Below are 24,380 nucleotides of genomic sequence, written 5' to 3' on the forward strand. Positions count from 1 at the left end.
CTTGTGGAAGAAGGGGCAGGCAACTCAAGAAGAGTACAGGGATCTTGTTAGGTCGTGCAGAGAGGAAATGAGAAAGGCAAAAGCCCAGCTAGAACGCAATCTGGCCGCTGTCGTTAGAGACAACAAAAAATGTTTTTACAAATATATTAATGACAAGAAGAAAGCCAAGGAGAATCTCCATCCCTTATTGGATGCGGGGGGGAATATTGTCACCGAGGGTGAGGAAAAGGCTGAGGTACTCAATGCCTTCTTTGCCTCAGTCTTTAACAGGCAGACCAGTTATCCTCAGGGTACTCGGCCCCCCGACCTGGAAGACAGGGACGGCGAGCAGGATGAACCCCCCATAATCCAAGAGGAAGCAGTCAATGACCTGCTACGCCACCTGGACGCTCACAAGTCTATGGGGCCGGATGGGATCCACCCGAGAGTGCTGAGGGAGCTGGCGGAGGAGCTTGCCAAGCCGCTCTCCATCATTTATCAGCAGTCCTGGTTAACGGGGGAGGTCCCGGATGACTGGAGGCTTGCCAATGTGACGCCCATCTACAAGAAGGGCCGGAAGGAGGATCCGGGGAACTACAGGCCTGTCAGCCTGACCTCGGTGCCGGGGAAGATTATGGAGCGGTTCATCTTGAGGGCGCTCACAAGGCATGAGCGGGACAACCAGGGGATCAGGCCCAGCCAGCACGGATTCATGAGAGGCAGGTCCTGCTTGACCAACCTGATCTCCTTCTATGACCAGGTGACCCGCCTAGTGGGTGAGGGAAAGGCTGTGGATGTGGTCTGCCTGGACTTCAGTAAGGCCTTTGACACCATCTCCCACAGCATTCTCCTCGAGAAGCTGGCGGCTCACGGCTTAGACAGGTGTACTCTGCGCTGGGTAAAAAACTGGCTGGACGGCCGGGCCCAGAGAGTTGTGGTGAATGGAGTTCAATCCAGTTGGCGGCCGGTCACGAGCGGTGTTCCCCAGGGCTCAGTTTTGGGGCCGGTCTTGTTTAATATCTTTATCGATGATCTGGATGAGGGGATCGAGTGCACCCTCAGGAAGTTTGCAGACGACACCAAGTTGGGCGGGAGTGTTGATCTGCTCGAGGGTAGGAAGGCTCTGCAGAGGGACCTGGACAGGCTGGATCGATGGGCCGAGGCCAATTGTATGACATTCAACAAGGCCAAGTGCCGAGTCCTGCACTTGGGTCACAACAACCCCATGCAGCGCTACAGGCTTGGGGAAGAGTGGCTGGAAAGCTGCCTGGCGGAAAAGGACCTGGGGGTGCTGGTTGACAGCTGGCTGAACATGAGCCGGCAGTGTGCCCAGGCGGCCAAGAAAGCCAATGGCATCCTGGCCTGTATCAGAAATAGTGTGGCCAGCAGGAGTAGGGAAGTGATCGTGCTCCTGTACTCGGCACTGGTAAGGCCGCACCTTGACTACTGTGTTCAGTTTTGGGCCCCTCACTACAAGACAGACATCGAGGTGCTGGAGCGTGTCCAGAGAAGAGCAACGAAGCTGGTGAAGGGTCTGGAGAACAAGTCTTATGAGGAGCGGCTGAGGGAACTGGGGTTGTTTAGCCTGGAGAAAAGGAGGCTGAGGGGAGACCTCATGGCTCTCTACAACTGCCTGAAAGGAGGTTGTAGCGAGGTGGGTGTCGGTCTCTTCTCCCAAGTAACTAGCGATAGGATGAGAGGAAATGGCCTCAAGTTGCGCCAGGGGAGGTTTAGATTGGACGTGAGGAAAAATTTATTTACTAAAAGAGTGGTTAAACATTGGAACAGGCTGCCCAGGGAAGTGGTTGAGTCACCATCCCTGGAAATATTTAAAAGACGTGTAGATGAGGCACTTAGGGACATGGTTTAGTGGGTGGTGGTGTTGCATCGACAGTTGGACTCGATGATCTTAGAGGTCTTTTCCAACCTCAATGATTCTATGATTCTATGTACCACTTGCTTTGTGTATTATTATTATCATATTATTATTATTATTATTATTTAATTTCAATTATTAAACTGTTTTTATCTCAACCCACGAGTTTTTCTCACTTGTGCTCTTCCAATTCTCTCCCCCATCCCACCGGGTGGGGGGAGTGAGCGAGTGGCTGCGTGGTGCTTAGTTGCCGACTGAGGTTAAACCACGACAGTCCTTTTTGGCGCCCAACGTGGGGCACGAAGGGTTTGAGATAATGACAGATTAACCAGAGTGTATTAAGGAACTTATATCTGTTAATAGTTGTGGGTCACAATGTTGGTTTCTCTGTTCTCGATATTGATTTGTATAATCTGCATCGTGCTCTTTTTCCTGCTGTACATGTTAAAGATTGGTGTTGGTTTTTGCAGTTTGCTGTGGTCTGCAGTGATCAGTGATGTCTCGCTTGTGAGGTTTGTTTTTAGAACATTGACCTTGACCTTAGCGTGGTATGTAAATTTCGCAATGAAGCCGTTACTGTACCACGGAGACCATTTCGTGGAGACAACTAGCAATTACAGTGACTTTTCTAAGAGTTTTTTTACGGAGGAGATGATACAGAATGGCAGTGTCACTACCTTCTTCTATGATGTTTCCTCCTTCATTACAGTAACTTTTCAGTATTTTGAGCATCCTTGGGCAGTTAAGATACTACTATTAATACTTCTTGGGAATATTGTTTCTGTTTTGTCTAAAGTTGGTAAGCAATTTAAGAATATCATCCAGAGATCTGCCCCAAGGCTGGATAGTTATGAGTGGCAGGGTGTGTGGGACAAGATGGGCAAGTACCTAGGCCAATGGGCACCCCCAGTGTTTTGGAACTTCACCCCTGAGCAAGTGCAGAATCCTGAAAAGTTAGTAGAATATTTGGACAAAGTATGCTGTCACCCTGGCAACTCCAGAGAGATGCAGATCATTGCAACGTGCTGGGGCCTGGCCCATGCCTACCGAGCCCTGTTCAACACCATTCAGTACCCTCAAAGGGAAGAGAAGGTCTCTGGATCTGACAGTAAAACGACACGCCCTGCGGCCACTCCGACCCCAGCAACAAGCCATGCAGCCACTCAGACCACAGTGACAGGCACTGCAGCCACTCAGACCACAGTGACAGGCACTGCGGCCACTCAGACTCCAGTAACAGGCCCTGCAGCCACTCAGACCCTGGCGACAGGCCCGGCGGCCACTCCAAACCTAGCGACAGGCCCTGCGGCCACTCAGACCCCGGTGACAGGCCCTGCGGCTGAACCAAAGAACCAGCCTGTACAGGTATCAGTCGCCCCTGTATGCAAGAAGAAATCTTGGAAGCGGAAGTCAGCTCGTTTAGTAAGGGAGGAAGAAGCTGCTTCTAAAAGGGGGCTGGAGGAAGAAGTGTACGAGACAGATGACCCTGGAGAAGGGCCATCACGAGAACGGGAGGAGGAGAGCCGGCCGCTGATCGGGGAGGAAGAAGAGGAAGAACTCATAAACGAGGCAGTGACCACCCGATCTCTATCCCTGAGTGAGCTGCGAGATATACGAAAAGATTTCAGCCGTCGTCCAGGCGAGCATATTGTCACCTGGCTGCTCCGATGCTGGGATAATGGAGCCAGTAGCCCGGAAGTAGAGGGTAGGGAAGCCAAGCAGCTGGGATCCCTTTCTAGGGAAGGGGGCATTGACAAAGCAATTGGAAAAGGGACACGAGTCCTCAGCCTTTGGAGGCGACTCTTGTCAAGCGTGAAGGAAAGGTATCCCTTTAAGGAAGATGTCATATGTCGCCCAAGCAAGTGGGCCACCATGGAGAAGGGTATCCAGTTTCTGAGAGAATTAGCTGTGCTGGAGGTGATTTATGGTGACCTGAACAATGAACAGCTATCCAAGGATCCAGACGAAGTCAAGTGCACACGACCCATGTGGCGGAAGTTTATAAGGAGCTCACCATCGTCATACGCCAATTCATTGGCAGTGATAACCTGGAAAGATGGAGAGGAACAAACAGTGGATGAATTGGCTGGTCAACTCCGGCAATATGAGGAAAGTCTCTCTTCCTCCCTCGTCTCGGCTGTGGAGAAACTATCCCGGGAGATCGAGCAACTCAGAGAGGATAGGTCCTACTCCTCACCTGTATGGACCAATATCTCGGCTATTAGGAGTCAGCGTTCTTTTGCTCAAGAGAGAGAATATAAAGGGTACACACCACGGGGCACCCTATGGTTTTACCTGCGTGACCACGGAGAGGACATGAGGAAGTGGGATGGAAAACCTACTGCAGCCCTAGGGGCACGGGTACATGAATTGCAAGGGAAAACAATCACAGAAAGAGGTTCTTCCAGGAAAATTGCTGCTCCAGTTTCCAGCGGGCAGTTCCCCAGAGAGAGTAGAAGGGCTGATCTTACTCCTGATCTTAATGAAGAGACTTCTGACTCGTACATACAAGAAATGAGAAACGAGTACTGTGATGAGGATTAGAGGGGCCCTGCCTCCAGCCAGGGGGAGGAAAGGGACAACCGGGTTTACTGGACTGTGTGGGTTCGGTGGCCTGGCACATCGGACCCACAGAAGTATAAGGCTCTAGTAGACACCGGTGCACAGTGTCCCCTAATGCCATCAAGCTATAAAGGGGCAGAACCCATCTGTATTTCTGGGGTGACGGGGGGATCCCAACAGCTAACTGTATTGGAAGCCGATGTGAGTCTAACTGGGAATGGGTGGCAGAAGCACCCCATTGTGACTGGCCCAGAGGCTCCGTGCATCCTTGGCATAGACTACCTCAGGAGAGGGTATTTCAAGGACCCAAAAGGGTACCGGTGGGCTTTTGGTATAGCTGCCTTGGAGACGGAGGAAATTAAACAGCTGTCCACCTTGCCTGGTCTCTCGGAGGACCCCTCTGTTGTGGGGTTGCTGAAGGTCGAAGACCAACAGGTGCCAATCGCTACCACCATGGTGCACCGGCAGCAATATCGCACCAACCGAGACTCCTTGATTCCCATTCATGAGCTGATTCGTCGACTGGAGAGCCAAGGAGTGATCAGCAAGACTCGTTCACCCTTTAACAGGCCCATATAGCCAGTGTGGAAGTCTAATGGAGAGTGGAGACTAACAGTAGACTATCGTTGCCTGAACAAAGTCACGCCGCCGCTGAGTGCTGCTGTGCCGGACATGCTAGAACTTCAATACGAACTGGAGTCAAAGGCAGCCAAGTGGTATGCCACAGTTGATATTGCTAATGCGTTTTTCTCAATCCCTTTGGCAGCGGAGTGCAGGCCACAATTTGCTTTCTCTTGGAGGGGCGTCCAGTACACCTGGAACCGACTGCCCCAGGGGTGGAAACACAGCCCCACCATTTGCCATGGACTGATCCAGACTGCACTGGAACAGGGTGAGGCTCCGGAACATCTGCAATACCTTGATGATATCATCGTGTGGGGCAACACAGCAGGAGAAGTTTTTGAGAAAGGGAAGGAAATAGTCCAAATCCTGCTGAAGGGTGGTTTTGCCATAAAACAAAGTAAGGTCAAGGGACCTGCACAGGAGATCCAGTTTTTAGGAATAAAATGGCAAGATGGACGTCGTCAGATCCCAATGGATGTGATCAACAAAATAACAGCCATGTCTCCACCAACTAGCAAAAAGGAAACACAAACTTTCTTAGGCGTCGTGGGTTTTTGGAGAATGCATATTCCAAATTACAGTCTGATTGTAAACCCTCTCTATCAAGTGACCCGAAAGAAGAACGATTTCAAATGGGGCCCTGAGAAACGAGAAGCTTTTGAACAAATTAAAGAGGAGATGGTTCATGCACTAGCCCTGGGGCCAGTCCGGGCAGGGCAAGATGTAAAAAATGTGCTCTACACCGCAGCCGGGGAGAATGGCCCTACCTGGAGCCTCTGGCAGAAAGCACCAGGGGAGACTCGAGGTCGACCCCTAGGGTTTTGGAGTTGGGGATACAGAGGATCCGAGGCCCGCTATACTCCAACTGAAAAAGAGATATTAGCAGCATATGAAGGGGTTCGAGCTGCTTCGGAAGTGATCGGCACTGAAGCACAGCTCCTCCTGGCACCCCGACTGCCGGTGCTAGGCTGGATGTTCAGAGGGAGGGTCCCCTGTACACATCATGCAACTGATGCTACGTGGAGTAAGTGGGTCGCACTGATCACACACCGGGCTTGAATAGGAAACCCCAGTCGCCCAGGAATCCTGGAAGTGATCATGGGTTGGCCAAAAGGCAAAGATTTTGGAATATCGCCAGAGGAGGAGGTGATGCGTGCTGAGGAGGCCCCAAAGTATAATGAACTGCTAGAAAATGAGAAGCAATATGCCCTGTTCACTGATGGGTCCTGTCGTCTTGTGGGAAAGCATCGGAGGTGGAAAGCTGCTGTATGGAATCCTATGAGACAAGTTGCAGAAACTGCTGAAGGAGAAGGTGAATCGAGCCAATTTGCAGAAGTAAAGGCCATCCAGCTGGCTTTAGACATTGCTGACCGAGAAAAGTGGCCAGTGCTCTATCTCTATACTGTCTCATGGATGGTGGCAAATGCCCTGTGGGGGTGGTTGCAGCAATGGAAGCAGAGCAACTGGCAGCGCAGAGGGAAACCCATCTGGGCTGCCGCATTGTGGCAAGATATTGCTGCCCGGGTGGAGAACCTGGTTGTAAAAGTCCATCACGTAGATGCTCACGTACCCAAGAGTCGGGCCACTGAAGAACATCAAGACAACCAGCAGGTGGATCAGGCTGCTAAGATTGAAGTGGCTCAGGTGGATCTGGACTGGCAACATAAGGGTGAATTATTTATAGCTCGGTGGGCCCATGACACCTCAGGTCACCAAGGAAGAGATGCAACATACAGATGGGCTCGTGATCGAGGGGTGGACTTGACCATGGACACTATTGTGCAGGTTATCCATGAATGCGAAACATGCGCTGCAATCAAGCAAGCCAAGCAATTAAAGCCTTTTTGGTATGGAGGACGATGGCTGAAATATCAATATGGGGAGGCCTGGCAGATCGATTATATCACACTCCCACAAACCCGCCAAGGCAAGCGCCACGTGCTTACAATGGTGGAGGCAACCACCGGATGGCTGGAAACATATCCCGTGCCCCATGCCACTGCCCGGAACACTATCCTGGGCCTTGAGAAGCAAGTCCTATGGCGACATGGCACCCCAGAAAGAATTGAGTCAGACAACGGGACTCATTTCTGAAACAACCTCATAGACACCTGGGCCAAAGAGCATGGCATTGAGTGGGTGTATCACATCCCCTATCATGCACCAGCTTCTGGGAAAATTGGGCGATACAATGGACTGTTAAAGACTACACTGAGAGCAATGGGTGGTGGGACATTCAAACATTGGGATACGCATTTAGCAAAGGCCACCTGGTTAGTCAACACTCGGGGATCTGCCAATCGAGCTGGCCCTGCCCAGTCAGAACTCTTACGTACTGTAGATGGGAATAAAGTTCCTGTAGTGCACATAAAAAATATGCTGGGGAAGACAGTCTGGGTTATTCCTGCCTCGGGCAAAGGCAAACCCATCCGTGGGATTGCTTTTGCTCAAGGACCTGGGTGCACTTGGTGGGTGATTTGGGAGGATGGGGAAGTCCGATGTATACCTCAAGGGGATTTGATTTTGGGTGAGAATAGCCAATGATCTGAATTATGTGATGTTAAGTGCTACATAATATTATATGCCATACTAATGTTATTACAATAAGAATCACCCAGATTAATGAAGAATAACTTCAGTGAAACCAAGCAAAGCACAGTGGTGATGGTACCAGAACTGACTTCAACATGAAACAATCCAACACCACATACCATCCCCATCTTTTCTGCCCTGGGAGATTATTACGACAGATGGAGCCCAAAGTCATGGACTAAATGAACTCACCGAACATTTTAGAGGGATGGCCCACAGATGAAGGGAATGATATCTGTGTGTGTGTATATATATATATATATATAAAAAAAGAAACCCAGGAAAAAGGGTGGTGATTAATGGAAATGTACTGGAAAATATGAGACTTGAGCATGACGTAGATGGTGTAGAATAAGGGGTGGATATTGTCCTGGTTTCGGCCGGGATAGAGTTAATTTTCTTCCTAGTAGCTGGTACAGTGCTGTGTTTTGGATTTAGGATGAGAATAATGTTGATAATGCACCGATGTTTTAGTTGTTGCTAGGTAATGCTTACACTAGCCAAGGACTTTTCAGCTTCCCATGCTCTACTGACTGAGGAGGCTGGAGGTGCACAAGAAGCTGGGAGGGGGCACAGCCAAACTGGCCAAAGGGACATTCCATACCATGTGACGTCATGCTCAGTACATAAACTGAGGAAAGCTGGCTGGGGGGCCGCTTCTTGGGGACTGGCTGAGCATCGGTCGGCGGGTGGTGAGCAATTGTACTGTGCATCTCTTGCGTTGTGTATTGTTGTTATTACTATTATTATTATTGTTATTATTATTATTTTATTTCAATTATTAAACTGTTTTTATCTCAACCCACGAGTTTTTCTCACTTCTACTCTTCCGATTCTCTCCCCCATCCCACCGGGGGTAGGGGGGAGGAGTGAGCGAGTGGCTGTGTGGTGCTCAGTTGCCAACTGTGGTTAAACCAGAAGTGACTTTCAAGCAACAATTAAGGAAATTATCTTTCTAAGTATTCCCATAAAATTATTTTTTTGGTGAGCTATTCTCATCCTCACAATTGTGACAATGGGTTTTTCATCGGGACTCCTGTGACTTTTTTAGGACTAAGGAGATTAAAACCTTCCATTAAGCATACATCTATATCTGTAGGTGAACCCTGTTGTAAAGTTTGTGCTCTTGTAATAGATGTGACATGTCAGGGAGCATCGTAGAAGAAGACAATTTCGCAACCTAACTGTTCTCCCTGGAAAATATTTTGAGATGCAGGTGTTGATAGTTCATTCACAGATGGCATAACTGGCAGTCATACAACATATTCTTTCTCAGTGAGAGCCCTGGTTCTGACAAGAGAAACTGGGATTTGTGGTTGTTGTGTCTGTTGTTAAAAAACAAGCCCAGAAGAAAGAAAAAATCCCAGTGAATTTTTTGCTGGTCTGTCATGTCATACGTCAGCAAGTGTGTCTTGAGGACTTAAATCCTTGACAGCAGTGGTTTCAGTGCACCTTTACATATAGTGCTAGGCAGTTTCACTCAAGCTGTGTGGGACTCAGTGCATTCAGGTCAGCTTGGCAGTGCTTGCTGAAGTTCATACGTTAGAGTCAGTAAGGGAACAACCAAATGTCCCCTGGCATTCAGCTACTCCCTTAATATTCTGCAACAGCCAGCTGACTGTTTCTGTCCTCCACAGGGGCCCTGATCTGTCTTTCCTTCCCTTTTCCACATGTGCTGGTCTCTCCACACACTGAAGTTTAAGAACAGTGTCATGTATCCTCACTCATGCCAGAAATCTTCATCACATGAGTTGTAAAAGCTTATTTGATTGGTAGATGATCCTTTGATTGGTAGATGATCCTTGTCTTGCCACATTAAAAGGGAGCGAACAGTACCCAAGCATATGCTTTGAGATCTGTACTGTAGGTATCTGAATAATTTGTTCTTCAAATTATTGCAAAAATTGCAAGAGGAGCTAGGTGCACAATATGAATGCCCACAAGGGAAAATGATAAGCTGTTGATGTGCATATGTATGTATACATGCGTACTGCACACACACCCCATTCTCTTTTCTTAAATAGGCTTGAAGAACAACTTATTAAATCACTGCCCTCTCACCCCTTTTCCTCCCCCCCCTCCATCCCCTAGAGCATATTCATTTCATGTAAGTGCAGATGGTCAGATGCAGCCTGTTCCTTTCCCTCCTGATGCCCTCATCGGTCCAGGAATCCCTCGCCATGCCCATCAGATCAGCACTCTGAATCACAGGGAAGTTGTGTGTGCAGTTAACAACAGCAACCCCACAAGATATGTGTACACAGGTGGAAAGGGATACGTCAAAGTCTGGGACATCAGCCACCCTGGCAACAAGAGCCCTGTCTCTCAGCTGGACTGCCTGGTAAGTGAAGCGGCATATGACGGTGGAAAAGGTAGCAGGTTGTATTAACATTGAAATGATACCGTTAAGGTACAAAAAAACAGTGGCTATTTGAGTGTTGTCATTGAAATCAAAGCTTGATATTTCATTTGTAATTTTGTCATTTATTTTAGAACTGTTAGAAGTATGTTCCTTGTAGTACTTGTGTTTTTCCCCCAATGAATCAAAACATACTTAATGTCCTAAAATTGTATTAGTAGGGGGAAAGATCAAAGACAGCACATACAAACTTTGGCATTTGTTGGCAATCTTAAACTTGATATTCTATCATGTTAAAAATTGCTGTCTTGCAGCTGCATTCTCAGAGAATATTTGAAGCTTGTGTCCCATTTTGTGTTAATGTATATGTGTGAATGCATTGCCCTGTCTTAACGTGACAATTAAAAATATCCTTGAGTGTTATTCACAAATTATTTGAATGTGCTAACAAGATGAACCATTGTTAGCAGCTTTTCTCATGTCATTTACCAGTTCTTGGTAAGATGTTGCTTCTTGTTACAGAGGCTGTTAAATGAGAACTGTGCAGCACGTGTAGAGATATAATGAATTGCTACACAAATTGCTACACAAATGAAGAATATTGCCCAAATATTTTTTCTCTGACATCTCCTAGTAAGTGACAGCAAGTCTCACTGGAACAGAGTGGGAGGAGGAGGAAGTGTTCAGGGAATTTGGGAGTCCCCCATGCTGAGAGGTTAATGTGCTGAAATAAACAAAGTATGCAAACATAACTTTCTACACAAGCTGTCAAGTACAGCTTTCTTGAATTGTTTGGGGTTGGGTTCAGTTTTTTCCATTTTGATGCTAATTAAGATAAAATATCTCTCACTACTGAATTTTGTAGATCAAGTTTGAGTACTTCCCTAATGTAATTTTCTGGCATTAATACACTTTATCATTGTCATAAGTATAAATGGCTCATTAAAACCAGGAAGGAATACAATACTTTTATGGATTTCTCTCATGTTAATGTTGTTTTCCTTTCCTTCCCCATGAGTAATCTCTTGATGGCTTCTGTCTCCACAGAACAGAGATAACTACATCCGTTCCTGCAGATTGCTTCCAGACGGCCGCACCCTGATTGTTGGTGGGGAAGCCAGCACGTTATCCATTTGGGACCTGGCAGCTCCAACTCCACGTATTAAAGCAGAGCTAACATCTTCTGTTCCAGCTTGCTATGCCCTAGCTATCAGCCCGATTCCAAAGTTTGCTTCTCTTGCTGTAGTGATGGGAACATTGCAGTGTGGGACCTGCATAACCAGACATTAGTAAGGTAGGTTGACAGAACTGGATCATCAGTTTCTGAAGAATTATTTAGACGTAGACTTACATGCTCTTCTACTTAAATATGTTCTTTTCTTAATGGTTTCAACATAACTGCTTTCAGTATTTCATCACTGGGCAATAACTATGTGTGCTGGTTTTGGCTGGGATAGAGTTAATTTTCTTCATAGTAGCTAGTATGGTCCTATGTTTTGGATTTGTGCTGAAAACAGCGTTGATAATACAGGGATGTTTTAGTTACTGCTGAGCAGTGCTTACACAGAGTCAAGGCCTTTTCTGCTTCTCACACCATCCCACCAGCGAGTAGGCTGGGGGTGCACAAGAAGTTGGGAGGGGACACAGCGGGGACAGCTGACCCCAACTGACCAAAGGGATATTCCATACCATGTGATGTCATGCTCAGCATATAAAGCTGGGGGAATAAGAAGGAAGCGGGGGACGTTCAGAGTTATGGCATTTTGTCTTCCCAAGTAACCATTACGCGTGATGGAGCCCTGCTTTCCTGGAGATGGCTGAACACCTGCCTGCCAATGGGAAGTAGTGAATGAAGTCATTTTGCTTTGCTTGTGTGCGCAGCTTTTGGTTTCTCTATTAAACTGTCTGTATCTCAACCCATGATTTTTCTCACTTTTACCCTTCCGATTCTCTTCCCCATCCCACTGTGAGGGAGTGAGCGAGCAGCTGTGTGATGCTTAGTTGCCGGCTGGGGTTAAACCATGACACCATGGTAACACCTGGTAATTCTATATAATTGTTTGTAGGTTTTGAGAGTTTCATAATTCCAGACCTATCAAGCAGCCACAGAACTTTAATTGCCTAAGATGAGCTGGTGTTGGCATTGTTGTTGGTTCTTTGAATAGATGGATTTCTTTGTTTCCACTGTGCTCACACTCCAATCTCTTTAATCAGTGCTCTTGCAAGTATCTCTTGGGTAAAGATGTGTGAAAATGCCTGCATTGCACACTTCAACATCTTGGGAGTATGGGTTGCTATTCAAAACTAATGTACAGTTATCTAGGAGCCAGTAGTACAAAGCTTCCCTATATGCTGCACTGCAGATATATTATTATAAATAGTATATCAGTATTGCATGTAAAGGTGGGCTTTTCCCAGCTGATGCTCCCATTTAGAATGCTCTGGTTTTAAACCTTTTTAATGACCTGCATATTCTTTTTAAAGAAAGTGTATTTTGTCTATCATGCTACATTCCTTCAGGGGGAATGTGGTATTTCCTGTTAAATGGTGGGTATTACAGTCAACAACAAAGATCCCCAGTATATCTGACTCTTAAAGTGTGCTTCTTGAAATCAAATTAGTGTTCAGATGTCTGGCCTGATTGCTTCATGAATTCATCACAAAATTCACATGGTCATCCCAGAATTAAAATTAATCTTAGATTGCTATTAGAATCTACGTTACTGTTGTCTTTAATAGCTGGGTGTAAGAGACTGAAACAAAAAGGAGATATTCTGAGTACATGCTCAGAACTGACTATTCCCACTGTGAGAACGTATGTATCTTCTTTCTGTATTTTCAGGCAATTTCAGGGCCACACAGATGGAGCCAGCTGTATTGACATTTATAATGATGGCACCAAACTATGGACGGGAGGCTTGGACAATACAGTCAGATCCTGGGACCTCAGAGAAGGGAGACAGCTACAACAACATGACTTTACATCACAGGTTCAGTCTCAGAAGCTTTGACATGTTAAGAAAAAAAAAATCTGTCGAGGTTTTATAAAACAAGCACTTAAAAAAGAAAAAAAAAGGAAAAAAAAAGAAAAGAAAAAGCAGGTTCAAAGAGAATTCCAAAACAATTTTTCACACTCTTTTTTTAATATGACAGCTAAATATCTTTCTGGATTATGACTCTATTTGGCAGATTAGTACTTCTCCCATGAGAGCAGCGGAGAATTGTTTTTATAAAAGAATTGCTAGATTAAAGTGTTTCTGTGCACAATCTGTTACCATTTCTGTAGATCCTTGTTCAAAAATATTTTACAAACATATTTTTAAATGCTGTCAGATAAGCTAGGACATTAACTTTTATAGCTTTATTCAGTGCTTTATTATTACAGTTTTAATTGAACTTTGTTTACATGAACTAATTTATCTTACTATAGTAATTGGATTAGCATGTTTTTAAAACTGTGTAGCAGACCAAAATTTGGTTTTGCATAGTGTTAACAGTGTAGCAGGAGTTGATTTTGAATATCTCAAGCTCATTTAAGCTGATTGAAGCATGTGCTGTACTACTTCCAGATCTTTTCATTGGGCTATTGTCCAACTGGTGAATGGTTGGCAGTAGGAATGGAGAACAGAAACATTGAGGCACTGCATGTTACTAAACCAGACAAGTATCAGCTGCATCTTCATGAGAGCTGTGTGTTGTCACTCAAATTCACTCACTGTGGTAAGCAAAGCTTTCTATGCTAGTATTTTCCCTCCTGAGAAATTTATTCAAGATCACCTTTGAATAAAAATAAGGATATTTAAAAATTAGATGTTAAGTTTAAATATTAAAATTTATTAAAATGTTTCTGTGAGACTGCTTTTTTTTATACAAACTACTTATGTTGTGATCAAACATCTTAGTGTAACAAGATTAAAATGTGACTGTTCTTTGCATATGTTTTTCATTGATGTATGAATGAATTGTTTTTATGACTAATCTGTTTCTTGGGGTGCTTTTATTGAAAACAAACCACAACCATAACATTTAAATGATCTTTTGCAGGCAAATGGTTTGTAAGCACTGGAAAAGATAATCTTCTTAATGCCTGCAGAACACCTTATGGAGCCAGTATATTCCAGGTAGTAATCTCCTAAAAGCTGTTTTCTACATTATGAAGCAGTAGAGTTGCACTTCTTAGGGTCTGCCATTATCTTAAGGGATTTTAAAATGGAAACTCTTGTCTTATTAATATGTTCCTTTAAGACTTTGTCTGTACTTAAAGAGGTGCATGCTTTTGTCCTTTCTAACATTTTAGTAATTTAGGTCTTTCAATAAAGTAACCCTTTAATCTGAAATTGTTTTTAATACCCTTCTTTCTGAGACTATTTTTCTTGCCTTCTTGTGCATATTGCTGCAATAAGAGCACCCAAGTCACACGGTTAGCTTAGCAATCACTGAAGGTCCAAAATGTATCTAAAATAATGAAAGCCATATTCAACACGTATTTTTCTTGGATGAGATGAATAAATGCTAAGGAATGCTTTCTCAGAGCTTGTATGTGTAAAGTATGCAGATAAATAACATTAAGGTGTCATATCTTGTATTAACACTGAAAAGTCAGTGGATTAAACAGGCAGACTCCTGAGCTGAAGACTTGATCCTTCTACAGGAGTCCTGTGGACTGAGACTGGAAGTTATAACCTTTCTATTGTATTTAATAGCTCTGTGCCCAATTTTAATGGAACTTCAGTGCCATTGAAGAAGAGTGGAATTTTTGGCGTATCCCTCTCTTTGACCTACAGGTACCTCGGTGCTGGGAATTTTTTCAATTAAGTTAATCATGGTGTTCTGGGTTAAATGGTCAGGTCTCTGCTATATTGATACCTGCAATGTCTCTGCCTTTCGGGAAAGTTCTGTTTGCCTTGGCATGAGAAATCTGAAGTCAGAGTTCTCTTAGTGGAGAGTACTCAGCTCTGGAACAAATTAGAATCATAGAATCATAGAATCATTAAGATTGGAAAAGATCATCGAGTCCAACCGTCAACCCAACACCACCATGCCCACTAAACCATGTCCCTAATCACCTCATCTACACGTCTTTTAAATACTTCCAGGGATGGTGACTCAATCACTTCCCTGGGCAGCCTGTTCCAATGTTTAACCACTCCTTCAGTAAATAAATTTTTCCTCACATCCAATCTAAACCTCCCCTGGCGCAACTTGAGGCCATTTCCTCTCATCCTATCGCTAGTTACTTGGGAGAAGAGACCAACACCCACCTCGCTACAACCTCCTTTCAGGCAGTTGTAGAGAGCCATGAGGTCTCCCCTCAGCCTCCTTTTCTCCAGGCTAAACAACCCCAGTTCCCTCAGCCGCTCCTCATAAGACTTGTTCTCCAGACCCTTCACCAGCTTCGTTGCTCTTCTCTGGACACGCTCCAGCACCTCGATGTCTGTCTTGTAGTGAGGGGCCCAAAACTGAACACAGTAGTCGAGGTGCGGCCTTACCAGTGCCGAGTACAGGGGCACGATCACTTCCCTACTCCTGCTGGCCACACTATTTCTGATACAGGCCAGGATGCCATTGGCCTTCTTGGCCGCCTGGGCACACTGCCGGCTCATATTCAGCCGGCTGTCAACCAGCACCCCCAGGTCCTTTTCCGCCAGGCAGCTTTCCAGCCACTCTTCCCCAAGCCTGTAGCGCTGCATGGGGTTGTTGTGACCCAAGTGCAGGACTCGGCACTTGGCCTTGTTGAATGTCATACAGTTGGCCTCGGCCCATCGATCCAGCCTGTCCAGGTCCCTCTGTAGAGCCTTCCTACCCTCGAGCAGATCAACACTCCCACCCAACTTGGTGTCGTCTGCAAACTTCCTGAGGGTGCACTCGATCCCCTCATCCAGATCATTGATAAAGATATTAAGCAGAACTGGCCCCAGTACTGCCACCACACAACACCACTTGTGACCAGCCGCCAGCTGGATTTAACTCCATTCACCACAACTCTCTGGGCCCGGCCATCCAGCCAGTTTTTTACCCAGCGAAGAGTACACCTGTCTAAGCCATGAGCTGCCAGCTTCTCTAGGAGAATGCTGTGGGAGACAGTGTCAAAGGCCTTACTGAAGTCCAGGTAGACCACATCCACAGCCTTACCCTCATCCACTAGGTGGGTGTCCTGATTTCGGCAGGGATAGAGTTAATTTCCTTCCTAGTAGCTGGTACAGTGCTGTGTTTTGGATTTAGGAGGAGAACAAAGTTGATAATGCACCGATGTTTTAGTTGTTGCTAGGTAATGCTTACACTAGCCAAGGACTTTTTAGTTTTCCATGCTCTACCGACTGAGAAGGCTGGAGGTGCACGAGAAGCTGGGAGGGGGCACAGCCAAACTGGCCAAAGGGACATTCCATACCATGTGATGTCATGTTCAGTACATAAACTGGGGAAAGCTGGCCGGGGGGGGTGCTGCTCGGGGACTGGCTGGGCATCGGTCGGCGGGTGGTGAGCAATTGTACTGTGCATCACTTGCTTTGTGTATTATTATTATTATTATTATATTATTATTATCATTTTATTTCAATTATTAAACTGATTTATCTCAACCCACGAGTTTTTCTCACTTGTGCTCTTCCAATTCTCTCCCCCATCCCACTGGGGTTGGGGGGAGTGAGCAAGCGGCTGCGTGGTGCTTAGTTGCCGACTGAGGTTAAACCACGACAGCGGGTCACCTGGTCATAGAAGGAGATCAGGTTGGTCAAGCAGGACCTGCCTCTCATGAATCCGTGCTGGCTGGGCCTGATCCCCTGGTTGTCCCGCTCATGCCTTGTGAGCGCCCTCAAGATGAACCGCTCCATAATCTTCCCCGGCACCGAGGTCAGGCTGACAGGCCTGTAGTTCCCCGGATCCTCCTTCCGGCCCTTCTTGTAGATGGGTGTCACATTGGCAAGCCTCCAGTCATCCGGGACCTCCCCCGTTAACCAGGACTGCTGATAGATGATGGAGAGTGGCTTGGCGAGCACCTCCGCCATCTCCCTCAGCACTCTTGGGTGGATCCCATCTGGCCCCATAGACTTGTGAGCATCCAGGTGGCATAGCAGGTCATTGACTGCTTCCTCTTGGATTATGGGGGGTTCATCCTGCTCGCTGTCCCTGTCTTCCAGCTCAGGGGGCCGAGTACCCTGAGGATAACTGGTCTGCCTGTTAAAGACTGAGGCAAAGAAGGCATTGAGTACCTCAGCCTTTTCCTCATCCTCGGTGACAATGTTCCCCCCCGCATCCAATAAAGGATGGAGATTCTCCTTGGCTTTCTTCTTGTCATTAATATATTTGTAAAAGCATTTTTTGTTGTCTCTAACGACAGCGGCCAGATTGCGTTCTAGCTGGGCTTTTGCCTTTCTCATTTCCTCTCTGCACGACCTAACAAGATCCCTGTACTCTTCTTGAGTCGCCTGCCCCTTCTTCTACAAGCGGTAAACTCTCCTTTTTTTCCTGAGTCCCAGCAAGAGCTCCCCGTTCAGCCAGGCCGGTCGTCTTCCCCGCCAGTTCTTCTTACAGCATATGGGGACAGCCTGCTCCTGCGCCTTTAAGACTTCCTTCCTGAAGATCCTCCAGCCTTCCTGGACCCCTTTGCCCTTCAGGACGTCTCCCACGGGACTCTCTCAACCAGCGTCCTGAACAGGCCAAAGTCCGCCCTCCGGAAGTCCATGGTTGCGGTTTTGCTGGCCCCCCTCCTTACTTCACCAAGAATCGAGAATTCTACCATTTCATGGTCGCTAAGCCCAAGATGGCCTCCGACCACCACATCTCCCACCAGTCCTTCTCTGTTTGTAAACAGCAGGTCGAGCGAGGCACCTCCCCTGGTAGGCTCACTTACCAGCTGTGTCAGGAAGTTGTCTTCCACACACTCCAGGAACCTCCTAGCCTGCTTCCTCTCTGCCGTGTTGTATTTCCAGCAGACGTCCGGGAAGTTGAAGTCCCCCACGAGAACAAGGGCTAGCGATTGAGAGACTTCTGCCAGCCGCTTGTAGAACGCTTCATCCGCCCCTTCATCCTGGTTGGGTGGTCTATAACAGACTCCCAGCAGGATATCTGCCTCGTTGGCCTTCCCCCTCATCCTTACCCATAAACACTCGACCGTATCATCATCACAATCGTTGAGCTCTAGACAATCGAAACACTCCCTAACATACAGGGCCACCCCACCGCCTCTCCTTCCTCGCCTGTCCCTTCTGAAGAGTTTATAGCCATCCGTTGCAGCACCCCAGTCATGAGAGTCACCCCACCATGTTTCTGTGATGGCGACTAAGTCATATCTCTCCCGCTGCACAATGGCTTCCAGCTCCTCCTGTTTGCCGCCCATGCTGCGTGCATTGGTGTAGATGCACTTGAGCTGGGCTATCGATTTCACCCCCGGCATTGGCATGCCACCCCTAGGCTCATTTCTAGTGAGCCTGGTTTTATCCCCTTCCCCCTTCGAACCTAGTTTAAAGCCCTCTCGATGAGCCCCGCCAATTCATGAGCGAGAATCCTTTTCCCCCTGTGAGACAGCTGGACTCCATCTGTCGCCAGCAGGCCTGGTGCCATGTAAACCTCCCCATGATCAAAAAAGCCAAAATTCCGCCGATGGCACCAGCCCCTGAGCCACGTGTTGATCAGGTGTGTTTTCCTGTTCCTTTCAGTATTCTTCCCTGCCACTGTAGGGATTGAGGAAAACACTACCTGTCCTCCTGACCCTTCAACCAGTCGCCCCAGTGCCCTGAAGTCCCTTTTGATCACTGCAGGACTTCTCTCTGCAACCTCATCACTGCCAGCCTGTATAACCAATAGCGGGTAGTATTCGGAAGGCCCTTTCAAACCCCTTCCCTTTGACCGGCAGGATTGACGAAAAAACTACCTGCGCTCCCGAGTCCCTTACCGCCGCTCCCAGGGCTCTGTAGTCCTTCTTGATAGGCCTCAGACTGCTCCTGGCTGTGTCACAGGTGCCCATGTGAAACAGCAGCAGCGGATAATAGTCAGTGGACTGTATGAGGCTTGGCAGCCTCTCGGTGACATCCCTGATGTGAGCCCCCGGTAAGCAGCACAGCTCTCTAGAGAGTGCATCTGGTTGGCAAATGGGTGCCTCCGTACCTCTCAGAAGAGAGTTGCCTACTGCTATCACCCGTCGCCTTTTCTTAGTTGCGCTGGTTGTTATACGGGGGGCAGATCGGGCTTCATTACTCAGCTCCAGTGCTTCTCCTGGTGTGACAGGACTTTCCAGTGTGGCCTGCAGAGCAGTGAAGCAGTTCTGCAAGGGCACCTCAGGCTTCAGGGGAAGTCTCTTCCTCCTGCTGGTCCTTGCCTTTGCAACCGTCCATTCTTCTGCATTATTGGCCCCCCCACTCCCTTCTGTGTGTGCCGGTGGGGGAGTTTTTGACTGTTTGGCCGTGGGCTGCGGGTCCACTGCAGACTGCGCTTGGAACCAACTATCTAGCTCCTTCTTTGCCTCCCTGATGTTACGCAGTCTTCTCACCGCCTCCTGCAGCTCAGCCACCTACTGCAGGAGGTCCTCGACCTGGGCACACCTTTTGCAGGCAGGTCTGCTGCCTGTCCCTACCCCAGGAGAGAGGTCTAGGCACTTCCTGCAGCCTGAGGTCTGCACTGCAGCCTCTCCCTTCAGCAGTTCCATCTGCGTGGAGGCATCGGCCACTGCTGGGGTATGTGGTGCGGACCCCCCAGCCGGAGCAATGGCCTTTACCCTCAGATGAGTGCCCACCATTCTGCCTTGAGGGTTGGGTAGGATGAGTGCCCTTGACCTGTGCCCAGTTGCTGGGTTATGTGTACTTCAAGTCTCCCACTCGGCCCGTGGAATGCCTCTCCCTCGAAGAGGTACCCTCCCTGCGCGCCCTCCCTTGCGAACTGCCGCGCAAACTGCCGTGCCAAGCCCTAGCTGACGTGCCACGCCCTGTTTGCCCATCCTGGTCGCTAGCGCTCCCTGGGGCTGCCTTTAGCGGGAGTCAGGGGTGGCAGCCAGTTGCTCCTGGCCCCACCTATGCCTTGTCAGCCGCCCTCGTGAGAGCTGCCGGCTCCCGGCAGGTCTCTGCACTCCCCTGTGGGTTCCCCGGCTCAGGAAACCCCCCTGTACGCCACGATCCGCAGCTCCGCTGCGGGACGTGCCTGCACCGGAGCCGATCGCCTCTGCGAGTGATACTATGGTGGACTTGCAATAAGCAACAGTGTACAGCAGGTTAATGGAAGACAGGACACAACAGGATATAGTAACTTTGTTTCTCCCAGCTTTTCTATCAACATGCAGATGGATCTTTTCTGAGATAATGTCTATGTATGCACACTGTCACATTTTACTTCCTGTTTTAGTGTATGTTTTCTCTGTATAACATATATGTCTAAATTGTCTTTTCTGCCTGTCGCTGCAAGAGCTAAACACTTCCCAGTAATGCTGTTTTTAAAAAGAAACCTCTACTGCACGGTACAAAAGTTTCTTTCTCTACCCCTCATTAAGAAAGCTGTATTGGGGAAGATCGTCAGTTTTAAGGGAGATGTGTTCTTGGAAGGATTATTTGGGCTTTCTGTGGGAAGTGGCCATTTCAGCGAAGCCACCAAGGCAAAGGGCTCCGGAGCGGAGGATCGCGCTGGGGGACCCTTCCTAAAGCAGCAAAACTGCGGCAAAACCTGCGAAGGCAAAAGCGCAGGGAGTGAGAGGGTGCCCCCCTCATTCCCCGAGCCGGAGGAGGGAGTTCCTGACCAGCGGCAGCTCTCACTCAGTGTGGGCGGGGACAAGAGGGGCGGTGGCCAAACCCCCTCACATACAAGAGTAGCCCCCAGGGAGCCTGAGTGACCCGGAGCGCGGCCAACAGGGCGGGCAAACAGGACGTGGCACATCAGAAGGGCATGGCGTGGCAGTTTGCACGGTAGTTTGCACAGGCAGGGCATGCACGGAAGGTGAGCGGGCTAGGTGCAGCCCCCCTCCTGGCTCTAGAGGCCAACTCAGTTAGTAATCGTCGGCTTCCAAGAAGAGGACCAGCTATGGTTTCCACTCGGCCGACAGCCGTCGCCAGAAGGAATGTGGCGACCTAGACGGAGCCCGCACGCAAGCATACAGCTGTCCAGGTCTCTGGCTGCAGGGAGTGCCTGAGCCTGTCAGCTGTACCGGAGGGCAGCAGAGACACCACCTGTGTGCGGTGTGACCAGGTGGATGATCTGCTTGGCCTGGTGGCAGAGCTGAAGGAGGAAGTGGAAAGGTTGAGGAGTATCAGGGAGTGTGAGAGGGAGATAGATTGGTGGAGCCGCACCCTACCATCGCTGGGGCAAAGGCAGCAGATGGAGGCTCCACAAGAAGCAGAGGATCCCCTGCCCTCTTGCCACCAGGTAGAAGGAGGGGACCTAAGTGATGGGGGGGAAATGGAAACATGTCCCTGCTTGGGGTGCCAGGTGAACCCCCGCCCGGCCTCCCTCACCTTCCCAGTTGCCCTTACAGAAGATATGGGGCCCTGGAACTTGAGGGCCAGGCAAATGAGGATGTAGACGAAGGTCCATCCAGGGGGTTGCCTAGGGTGAGGCAGTCAGCCCCACGCATTATGACTGCCTCTGCTAAGAAAAAAAGGAGGGTGATTGTCGTAGGCGATTCCCTTCTGAGGGGAACAGAGGGCCCAATATGCCGACCGGACCCATCCCACAGGGAAGTCTGCTGCCTCCCTTGGGCCCGGGTCAGAGACATCACTAGGAAGCTCCCTGGTCTGGTACGGTCTTCCGATTACTACCCGCTGTTGGTTATATAGGCTGGCAGTGATGAGGTTGCAGAGAGAAGTCCTGCAGCGATCAAAAGGGACTTCAGGGCACTGGGGCGACTGGTTGAAGGGTCAGGAGCACAGGTAGTGTTTTCCTCAATCCCTACAGTGGCAGGGAAGGATGCTGAAAGGAACAGGAAAACACACCTGATCAACACGTGGCTCAGGGGCTGGTGCCATCGGCGGAATTTTGGCTTTTTTGATCATGGGGAGGTTTACATGGCACCGGGCCTGCTGGCGACAGATGGAGTCCAGCTGTCTCACAGGGGGAAAAGGATTCTCGCTCATGAATTGGCGGGGCTCATTGAGAGGGCTTTAAACTAGGTTCGAAGGGGGAAGGGGATAAAACCAGGCTCACTAGAAATGAGCCTAGGGGTGGCATGCCAATGCCGGGGGTGAAATCGATAGCCCAGCTCAAGTGCATCTACACCAATGCACGCAGCATGGGCGGCAAACAGGAGGAGCTGGAAGCCATTGTGCAGCGGGAGAGATATGACTTAGTCGCCATCACAGAAACATGGTGGGGTGACTCTCATGACTGGGGTGCTGCAATGGATGGCTATAAACTCTTCAGAAGGGACAGGCGAGGAAGGAGAGGCGGTGGGGTGGCCCTGTATGTTAGGGAGTGTTTCGATTGTCTAGAGCTCAACGATTGTGATGATGATACGGTCGAGTGTTTATGGGTAAGGATGAGGGGGAAGGCCAACGAGGCAGATATCCTGCTGGGAGTCTGTTATAGACCACCCAACCAGGATGAAGGGGCGGATGAAGTGTTCTACAAGCGGCTGGCAGAAGTCTCTCAATCGCTAGCCCTTGTTCTCGTGGGGGACTTCAACTTCCCGGACATCTGCTGGAAATACAACACGGCAGAGAGGAAGCAGTCTAGGAGGTTCCTGGAGTGTGTGGAAGACAACTTCCTGACACAGCTGGTAAGTGAGCCTACCAGGGGAGGTGCCTCGCTCGACCTGCTGTTTACAAACAGAGAAGGACTGGTGGGAGATGCCACCTATGCCTAGAAACATTCAAGGTCAGGTTGGACAGGGCTCTGAGCAACCTGATCTAGTTGAAGATGTCCCTGCCCACTGCAGGGGGGTTGGACTAGATGATCTTTAGAGATCCCTTCCAACCCAAACTCTTCTATGATTCTATTCTATGATCTTTTCATATGTGCATCCTCCCTGGTAATGTAAATTGTTTTGTGCGAGGGCTTTGTCTTCTGTGTTGGGGAAATACTGAGAGGAGATAAAGTTACTTCTGTGGACTCTCTTTGCATTGCATTGGTTGGGCTTTGTAGTGCTTCTTCATAAGGATTTCTGGTTTAAAACACAAAAGGGAGGGAAGAAAAAGACGTCAGCTTTTGATTCCTTTTTTTGCAAGGACTAACTTATAAAATTTGAATACTCATTATTTGTAAAATGTATAGAAGGGTCTGCTTGCTTTTGTTTGTTTGATAGATCTCTAGTTCCGTAGCATTAAATAAAACATTCACTGCCCTTTTTTGTTGCCATAAAGCTTTAGGTGAGACAAATTTGGAGAAATAGTCTTGTAACAAAAGCTGCCATTCTTTCACTTCCACTCTGAATCTACAATGCAGATATTTAAATGAGCCTTCCCATGCATTCCCTCTATAAACTTTTCTGATTAATCTTCAAGTCTTTTTAGGGATTGAAAAGAATTTTTTTTTTCTTGTAGTCCAAATAATCCTCATCTGTGCTTAGCTGCGATATCTCTGTGGATGACAAATACATTGTCACTGGCTCTGGGGACAAGAAGGCTACAGTCTACAGTTATTTATTAGAGACAAATCTGAATGCAGACAGGACTCCTTCTCGTAGCACTTTGCTGTATATTCCTTTTTTTCCTTTCCCAAACTGAAAACTTTAATGCTCATCACAGTTGTGGAATTTTTCCCCCCTCTTAACCTTTCATTAAATTGTGAATGCTCATTTAGAACTTGTGATACCAAATCACCAGATGTCTACTTGGAAGATGGAATGAGCATTAGTGATGGAATGAGTAACAGTGAACTTGACTCTTTAATTTAATTGACTCTTCAATTATGTATTATAGCTGTAATGTACTTATAGCTGTAATGTACTTATTTTGTTTAAAGAAGGCTTTCTAACAGTGAACTGACTAAATAAAGCTGTCTGGCCCAACTTTGGTTTGAAAGGTACGTTGTATATTTTGTGGTTTTGCTGGTGAATGAAAGGGACTGGGAAGAAGGATGTTCAGGAGATAGTAAAAGTTGCACTGAATAGACTCATACTTTCTAATTAAAAAATAAACTTATATTTTTTTAGTCCTATTCTTGGATGAAACCTCTAAGCATTATTACCGTATAATTACTTGGTGGGAATATTCTGTAATTCAACTATTTTAGACAACCTTGGAAATTTAGGAAATTGCAACCTGTAGCCAGTGATTTACGTGCCTGTGATGAATGGCAAGTTCAGTTAACATATAAATTAAATACACTTTAAGTAAAAATATGCTAATTTATATATTTCCAATGTCAATATAGCATCTTGTGAACAGATTTGTTCTCTTCTGTTGATGAACATAAAGCATTTTGGTGTCAACCTAGTTTTTTTAATATAGCATCCCTCTTTGTCATATCATAGAAAGA

General features: G+C 47.7%; 1 protein-coding gene across 1 annotated transcript in view; it reads left to right on the plus strand.

Moving 5' to 3' along the window:
- Positions 1–23,796, plus strand: part of LOC143172187 (transducin-like enhancer protein 4) — a 180,858-nt gene extending 157,062 nt beyond the window's left edge. Inside the window, 9 exon segments of the mRNA XM_076361435.1 lie at positions 6,568–6,577; positions 9,727–9,974; positions 11,040–11,202; positions 11,205–11,286; positions 12,835–12,982; positions 13,562–13,712; positions 14,037–14,113; positions 23,444–23,595; positions 23,703–23,796. Of these exon segments, the coding sequence (XP_076217550.1) occupies positions 6,568–6,577; positions 9,727–9,974; positions 11,040–11,202; positions 11,205–11,286; positions 12,835–12,982; positions 13,562–13,712; positions 14,037–14,113; positions 23,444–23,595; positions 23,703–23,796 (1,125 nt within the window).
- Positions 23,797–24,380: the final 584 nt, after the last annotated feature.

The sequence above is a fragment of the Aptenodytes patagonicus genome, chromosome W (genome assembly GCF_965638725.1).
Source record: "Aptenodytes patagonicus chromosome W, bAptPat1.pri.cur, whole genome shotgun sequence".
Lineage (NCBI taxonomy): Eukaryota > Metazoa > Chordata > Aves > Sphenisciformes > Spheniscidae > Aptenodytes > Aptenodytes patagonicus.